Source organism: Littorina saxatilis, linkage group LG6, assembly GCF_037325665.1.
Source record: "Littorina saxatilis isolate snail1 linkage group LG6, US_GU_Lsax_2.0, whole genome shotgun sequence".
Taxonomy (NCBI): Eukaryota; Metazoa; Mollusca; class Gastropoda; order Littorinimorpha; family Littorinidae; genus Littorina; species Littorina saxatilis.
In genome coordinates, this window is record NC_090250.1 from 38,064,689 (window position 1) to 38,073,275 (window position 8,587).

The 8,587-nt window shown below is 46.7% G+C and overlaps 1 protein-coding gene across 1 annotated transcript in view; it reads left to right on the forward strand.

The window, feature by feature from the left end:
* Positions 1-8,132, forward strand: part of LOC138969162 (uncharacterized) — a 32,141-nt gene extending 24,009 nt beyond the window's left edge. The window contains exons 4-9 of the mRNA XM_070341886.1: positions 2,246-2,402; positions 3,898-4,041; positions 4,702-4,848; positions 5,584-5,726; positions 6,637-6,793; positions 7,513-8,132. Of these exons, the coding sequence (XP_070197987.1) occupies positions 2,246-2,402; positions 3,898-4,041; positions 4,702-4,848; positions 5,584-5,726; positions 6,637-6,793; positions 7,513-8,068 (1,304 nt within the window). The 3' untranslated portion in view covers positions 8,069-8,132. The remainder of the gene's footprint in view (positions 1-2,245; positions 2,403-3,897; positions 4,042-4,701; positions 4,849-5,583; positions 5,727-6,636; positions 6,794-7,512) is intronic.
* The last annotated feature ends 455 nt before the right edge of the window (positions 8,133-8,587 follow it).

An 8,587-nucleotide genomic window follows, 5' to 3' on the forward strand; every position in this document is an offset into this window, starting at 1 on the left:
GCGTGTGTGTGTGTGTCGGTGTGTGTGTCGGTGTGTGTGTGTGTGGGAGGAGGGTATCCCTTTAACTAAACGTCTGTAGTGGCCACAGAGGCAGGTTGGCTGGACCGTAGTCCTCAAGACACAGACCACGACTGACATTCATACCTAGAGTGTTTCAGCTGTTTGCCGACATCACCAGTTTGTGTTGGTTTTACGTACGCTGCCGTCTTCTGTTTCAGCTTAAGAACATTTGGTTACGTGTGGACGGAAAATCAAACACAGTCAAAATTCCTTTTTGAGGCAGTTTCGACCGGAGTGAGAAATTTAGGGCACAAGCACTGGTCGGTGATGTGGGGACAGGGGAGGGGGTGTTGGGGGTCGGAGAGAGAGACGGACAGAGAGACAGACAGAGACAGAGAGACAGAAACGGAGAGACAGAGAGAACCAGAGACAGAGAGAGACATATAGCCTACTGACAGACAGACAAACCGACAACAAGACAGACAGACAGACAGACAGACAGACAGACAGACAGTGTGTACAGACACACAAATAGACAAAGGCAGAACCAGAGAGACAGAGAGATGAGTATTTCTTTCCCAAACAGAAGAAATGAAAAGACTGTGAGGTATGTTTTAGTACCACGTGCAGAGCAGTGCCGTGTTACATTCATTATGTACCATATTTATTAAAATACAAAGTGAGTTAGTTAAACCGTGCAGGGTTTGGTGCTGGTTAAGGCTTCGTGGTCCAATTTTTTTGCGTGAAACTACCTGCATAGTAGGGAGCGGATCCGATAGTTTCCTGGTTTATCTCAACAAAGTCCTCTCAGTCTTTCTGGGCCAGAATTGGGACGCAAAAAATGATAATACCCGCTATTACGAGCTAGTCGTGTGACAGAGAGTTTTCTTGCACACGAGACTGTAGATGTTTCACGACGGCTTTAGCCGGAGTGAAACAGCAGCAGTCGAGTGTGCAAGAACACTCTCTGTCACACGACTAGCTCGTAATGGCGATTATGTCTCACAGCTTCAACAGAGGAGAGAACAAACACGTTTTGCATACTCACGCTTGATAAACCTAAACACAGGAGCAGCCATTGTGGAGAGATCTACTTTTTGACGAAAGTGAACGAACAACTATGAATGACGTCTCGGTATATGTGAATGACGTCACAGTCATCGTCACAGTCTGTATCTTTTGAAGCATTCCATTCTTCATGACGTCTTTCTGTGTCTGCATCCGCGAAATGTTTGTTCTTTCCGGGGTCTTTGTCATCTATGTTCAGAACTCTGTCCTTCTAGTTTCAGACTAACAGGCCTCCTGAGCGAGCCACTTTCCAAGGGAAGCTAAACTCGCGTATGGAAACAGTACTGTAGTCTGGGATGCCGTTTTCAGTATTCTCAGCGTTGAAGAATTTGTAAAGAGAAGACACGACAACAGCAGGAGAAATAAAAGTCGTGTGTGCATTTTGGGGCTTTTGGAGGGACGATTTCGAGTTTGAATCCGTTCTTGCACATGCTCCAAAGCGTGTAACATACAATCTTGCACACGTTTGCTTTAGTAGTGGCAAAGAAGGAAAGCGTGTGACATTGGTTGCTGTACTGCATGTGGTTCACGTTTCTCCTGCCTGGTGTTAGTAAGTGCACGGCATGCAGTAGGAATATAAACACCTACAGAACTGTAACAAGATTTGATAAAATTTCCCCGTTGTAAAATGATATTATTCGAGCAGTGAGGAATATTGATAGTTTGTGTCGTATGTTTTTTCTGATACCGTGAGGAGGGGGCTAGGTTGGGAACGGGGGTGGGAGTAATTGCGTTGTTTCCACTTTATAAAAACTCAAGAAAAACAACAAAAACACACAAACACTCTCTTCTTCTATCTTCTCTTGAACCAAAGAATCTGACTTTCGATCTTAATTCTTCTTTTCCTTGTTCTTGTTCTTGTTCTTGATGTTCTTGTTCTTGTTCTTGTTCTTCTTGTTCGTGTTCGTGTTCTTGTTCTTGTTCTTGTTCTTCTTGTTCTTCTTGTTCTTCTTCTTGTTCTTGTTCTTCTTCTTCTTCTTCTTCTTCTTCTTCTTCTTCTTCTTCGTCTTCTTCTTCTTCTTCTTCTTCTTCCATGGGCTGAAACTTTCACTTTCACTCAAGTTTTTGCACAATTTGGGTTTTTACGTGTATGGCCGTTTTTACCCCGCCATTCAGGCAGCCATACGCTGCTTTCGAGGGACATCTGAATTAATGTCTACCTTTCTTCCTTGCACAGGCGTGAGCGACCGGCTACAGTGTGTGGACCAGAACAACGGCAGCATGGAGGCGTGGTGTAAGGGTCGCTTCTCGCAGGGTCTTCAGTACGTCTTCGCCGTGCAGCTACAGCAGGCCTTCAACAACGATGCCAACATCTACAGGCAGCTCGCGTGCCAGTACGTTCTGTGATACGCGTCTTTCTCTGTCTATCTGTCTGTCTGTCTGTCTGTCTGTATGCCTGTCTGTCTGCCTGTCTGTCTGTCTGTCAGTCTCTGTCTTTCTCTCTCTCTGTCTCTGTCTATCTCTGTCTCTCTCCATCTCTCTCTCTCTCTGTCTCTCTCTGTCTCTCTGTCTGTCTCTCTCTCTCTCTCTCTCTGTCTCTCTCTGTCTCTCTCTGTCTCTGTCTGTCTGTCTGTCTGTCTCTCTCTCTCTCCCTCTCTCTCCCTCTCTCTCCCTCTCTCTCTCCATTCATATTGTCATTGCATATATCATCTTGGATGCATCCCAGGTACATATTTTAGATACACCCTAGCATCAGTTATCATTGACTTTTGTCTGTTGTGTCACTTTTCATCCACTCAAAAGACCGATAGGTCGAAGCTCTTGTGACTGTTTTGTTGTTGGTTTTAATTAAACGGGTTTATATGTCAACCCTCCTTGTTTTCTGTTTATATATTGACATGGTTCAAGAGTTCACTGTTTTTATTTGCTTCAAAGCTGTAAGGCTTGAAAATAATAAAATAAAGACATATTTTTTTAAGCAAAGATTCTTTACAGACAATGTTGCAACTGTGTTTTTTTGGTCTTGTTTTTGACTTTTCAAGTTCCGTCTGACTCGTTTGTTTGCTTGTACACTTAATGTGTCTATGCTTTTCTTGTCTCCTTCTGTGCCCGTATGGGGGAATCACATGCTTCTGTTCAACGTCGTGTTTTACTCTCTCTCTCTCTCTCTCTCTCTCTCTCTCTCTCTCTCTCTCTCTCTCTCTCTTTCTCTTTCTCTCTCTCTCTCTTTCTCTATCTCTTTCTCTCTCTTTCTCTCTCTCTATCTCTTTCTATCTATCTCTTTCTCTCTATCTCTCTATCTCTCTCTATCTCTTTCTCTCCCTCCCTCCCTCTCTCTCCCTCTCTCTCTCTCTCTCTCTCTCTCTCTCTCTCTCTCTCTCTCTCTCTCTCTCTCTCTCTCTCGCGCGCGCGCACACACACTCACTCTCTCTTTCTCTCTCTTCTTTTTGTTTCTTCAGCTTTCCTTTTATTCTATTTTGTTGGTGTTGTTAAATAGAAAAGACAGCTATTCACATCTTTATTCGAGCATGTTTGCCTTTCCGTAAATCTTTATCCCATGTTTGTCTCAGGGTGTCTCTGCCGAATTTGCTGTGTCTGCGGATGTATGCATGTTTGTCTATGCATGTGTTAACATGCGTGTGTGTGCCTCCATGTAGCTGCATTTCTGCTGTTGTTTATTTCTCAATAGATTTTAAATATGCCAAACATCAAACAATATCTTTGTTTGGGTTGCAGGCACGTCATTCGTCTCGCAGACTAACCTGATGGTGTGACGGCGAACGCAAGAAGAAGAAGAAGAAGAAGGGTTGCAGGCAAAGAATATCCCCTGTATGTGACTGCAGAAAACTGGAATGCGAAATCCATCTTGCATTTTGTTGTCTTTTGCAGGGTGACCGAAGACACGAGCGGATGTCTGGGCGCTGCCATGACAACGTGTGATAACGAGGTCAAACAACACGTGCTGGCCTATTACGGCCTCTTCACCAATGACACATGTCTAGCTGACCCCAGCGAACCTTATACCACACCAGCGTACGTCATATGTCCATAGATCCTAATTTTCTGCATTTGTTTTCTGTGTTTACTTCAATATTACAATCGAGCTATATTTTTGCATGTTTAGTCAGTTGATTTTGTTTTATTTCCCTATCGGGTCAGTCTCCAATTATAGATTTTTGATCATTTCTGTGGCATTATGTGCAAAACGCATTGTGCACAACACGTAATAAGCTGTTGTCGGGAGAGCGGCATTATTCCGTGATTGTTATGCATTTTAACGATTCAACATCGTTTTTCAATTTTTTTCAGTTCATTTTAAAGAAGGAAATACACTCATTGAGCGCGTTGGTAAAGCAACACAAAATCTGTCATTTCAGACGGCACAAAATCGTTACATAATTGTTAGTTGCAAGTGGTCTTTGGAGTAGTCTTTCAACATGCCTGTGTGACAGGGGCGTATTTGCTTCATAAATTATGTGGAAATAAAAGACGTTTGAAGCGTGTTCGTGCTGTTAAATACACGCTAGTGCTGGTTTTTGAATATAGTATACGACACAATGTCTCCATGTAGAGGTGTTTGTGTCTGAATTCATGCTGAGTTTGATATCAGATAACAGTAATCGGCATAAGTATAGGACATAAAAGGTTTAACTACACAAAATATTCATTCCAATTTTGTTTTCTTTGTTACAGACCCCCACCAACGCAGCAACCACCACCTCGTGACGTAGTGATCACATGTGCGCAGCGAGTTGCGCAAACAGTGCCACAGGCAACTCCACTGGCAGACAACTCCACGCAGCTTGATCAGCTTGTTTACGGCCTGAGGCAAAACTGCAGGTAAGGTCTCAACGATGATGGTCAGTGATTCATCGCACTCTAGGAATTCAGGATATCATCAATTATTTTGAGCGCTGCCGAAAGCTCTTTTTTCATTCTTTCTCTATTCCTATTTCTCCCCCTTCGTCAACAACAGTCTTTAGAAGCATTTAAATCTGGCCTCAAGACTTTTCTTTTCCCTAAATAACCCTCACTCACCTCACCGCAAGCCTAAATCAAAGCAGTTGTAAATAGCCATGTACATAATTATTATTTGAAACTTTCTTTTCTTTTTCATGCTTACTTTTGAGTGCCGTGTCTCTGTTTGTGTTGTTGCCTTGTCATCTTCATGTAATTTATGCATAAGTGTATATGAGTGTGCTTGAGTTGTTAATGCGAAAGAATGTGTATGACTGCGCCTTGAGTCGCCTTGTGGTGAGATATGTGCGCGTTATACATTCTCGTATTATTATTATTATTCTATTTCTCGTGCAAAACACAATGGCAAAGAAAAAGAGGCGTAGCTTATAACTCATAACAAGACCTACAACATCTGCTTCGCAGCAATAATATCTAAGTACAGGGCTGGAACTGAGGGGGTGGGGAGGGTAGAGGGGATCCTTGGTTCCGGAATCTCCCCCTTACCCGACAAAGAAACTCAAATATCCCTACCAGACCTTCCAGACCCCCGCCGCCCCCCCTCATAACATTATGTCCAGCCCCGAGGTGCACAATTCATGTACCATTTCTGTGTAGATCTTTCGAGGCCCGTTACAACTGTTACGACGAAGAACTGGACCGCATCACCAACCCGACGTTCCGTGACGTGTGGCTGTCCTTCACCTTCGATAGCACCAACGCCATCAAGTCCCAGAAAGAGTTCTGCCAGGCCTTTGAAGGTGACCTTTCCGAATGTCAAGGGCATGCTCCATCCCGTGTATACTTACATGTTGGCTCACCATCTCACGTCTGTCGAGGAATTTATGTGAGATAAGGTCATACCAACTCTTGGACTTTTTCGGAAATTGCACCGGTCAGGCCGCTGCTAATGATTTGTCTTATATTCCGTGTAAAACCTTGGCCAAAAGAGATGGTTCGCCGAACTGTTTTCACGAGAAGGAGTGTCCGTTTAACCGTCTTGCTTACTGACTGACTGACTGACTGACTGACTGACTTTCGGTGACATGCACGGAGATTGTATTAGCCTCTCAATGAAATGACTGAAAGAAATCAATACGACAAGATCAGACCGACTGCCTGCATAATTACATGCTGCATGAATGTCCTATAAAGCGTCTTAATGAGGTAGTGGCCAGCTCTAAGGATTACTGGCTGTGTGAACGAGTGAGTGAGTGAGTTAGTCAGTCAGTAAGCGAATGAGTGAGTGAGTGAGTGAGAGAGTATGTGAGTCAGTCAGTCTGTCAGTCAGTCATTCAGCCAGTGAGCGTGCGGGTGAGTGAGTGAGTGAGTTAGTGAGTTAGTGAGTGAGTGAGCGAACACGTAGGAAAACGAGTGAGTGAGTAGGAGAACGAGTGAGGGTGTGAGTTAGTCAGTGAATCAGTCAATCAGTCAGTGAGGCAGCCAGTGAGCGAGTGAGCGAGTGAGTGAGTGAGTAAGAGAACGAGTGAGTGAGTAAGAGGACGAGAGAGGGTGTGAGTTAGCCAGTGAGTGAGTGAGACAGTAAGTCAGTCAGTAAATCAGTCAGTCAGTGAATCAATCAGCCAGTCAGTGAGAGACGAAATTGATTAACGATCAGTCAAAAACACACAAAAATCACACCCTCACCGAGCATCACTCTGCCTCGTGCAGGCGGCGTGGTGGGGTCGCTGACGGACGAATGCTACAACAAGACGCAGCCCCGACTCCGTCAGTGTGAGGACCTGTACGGTCAAGACGTGGTCACCATTCAGAGACAGTGGGCTCAGAGCCAGCTGGACAATGTCGGCGTTCACCAGGCTGCTTGCAGGTAAGGAAAGGATTAATTCAACACGCGCTAATACACGCACTCGCGCACGTACACGCACGCACGCTCGCTCGCACACACACACACGCACGCACGCACGCAGGCAAGCAGGTACGTACGTACGCACGCACACGCGCACGCACGCACGTACGTACGTACGCACGCACGCACGCACGCACGTACGTACGCACGCACGCACGCACGTACGTACGCACATACACATTCTCACACACACACACACACACACATACATACACACGCGCGCACGCACGCACACACACACACACACACACACACACACACACACACACACACACACACACACACACACACACACACACACACACACACACACACACACACACACACACACACACACAGCGTTCTAAAGCGTTCTCACTAACTCAACACGCGCTAATACACGCACTCGCGCACGTACACGCACGCACGCACGCAGGTACGCACGCACGCACACACACGCGCAAGCACGCACGCACGCACGCACGCACGCACATACAGACATAAACACACACACACACACACACACACACACACACACACACACACACACACACACACACACACACACACACACACACACAGCGTTCTAATTGACATGCGACATATGCAATGGAGTAAGTCGACAACGCCGAGTTATGCGGGACCAACCTTGTTGCATTGATGGGAACAGGTGATTTTCATCCTGTTTGGTGTTGTGGCAGGACAAGCATGAGGCGTGCCTTCTGCCTGAGGGACGCCTTCAGACTGTGCGGCACTCCCCTGGCAGAGTCCATGCTGGCCAGCGAGCTGGGCACCCTCCCCGACATCTGCTTCACCCTCCGCGAAACCAACAACAGCAACGACACCAGCAGCACCTCCTCCACCACCACTGGCGGCCAGGGCTCCTCCTCGTCCGCCTCCTCCTCATCATCGTCCACCACCGGCATCAGGAGCAGCGGCCAAAGCCGGGAGCCCATTCCCGCCGCCGAGACGACCGACGAGGATCTTCACCACACGACCACGGGAGGAGGTCGTTCCACCAGTCTGTCCACGCGAGGTCAGTCTTCAACCAGCCGCGCAGCTCGGCCGACCAGCGCTTCCAGCCTGCCCAGCAACACGCAGGCGAGGGACAGGAAGACCTCCCCTCCGTCTGGCGTGTCTGCCACGGTGGGACAAAGCACTGGCGATAATGGGTCGTCTGCTCCTGCTATGACGTCTGCTGTTTGTAGCGTGGGGCTGCTCGCTCTGCTCTCGCTTCTTTATTCCTTTTTGGTTTGAAGCTGGGCTGGTTGTGGAGCAGTGGGGTAGGTTTGGGCTGTAATTTTCAGACAAAGAATTTATTTGGGGTGGGGGGTTGGAGGGGGGGGGGGGGGGTGTAGGAAAGATATAAGGAATGGGGGTAGCGGTTGGTTGGTTCGGGTTTGGTGGGAATGGTTAGATCGTTCTTATTTTGGAGGATGGGGTTTGTGCTGAAAGTAAAACTTTATTTAAAGAAATGTGTAAAAACAGGAAAAGTACGCTGAGTTGAACTTGCTTTTCAGGTGACAATTGAGTGATTTCAAACCATCTCAAAAAGAAATTCTGGGTGAATTTAATTAAAACTCGGTAAACAGGAAGGTGAATGGCGGTGTTTGGGTGGGGGTAGGGGTAGGGATGGGGTTGGGGGCAATTTTGTTCTTTTTGGGTTTTTTTTGTTTTGGGGGGGGGGGGAGAGGGGGGGGGGGGGGCTAGGAATAGACAACACCTAAGCACAGTCGACAGCGAGGACAACAAGTTTGAAATAGGGTTCACATGGCA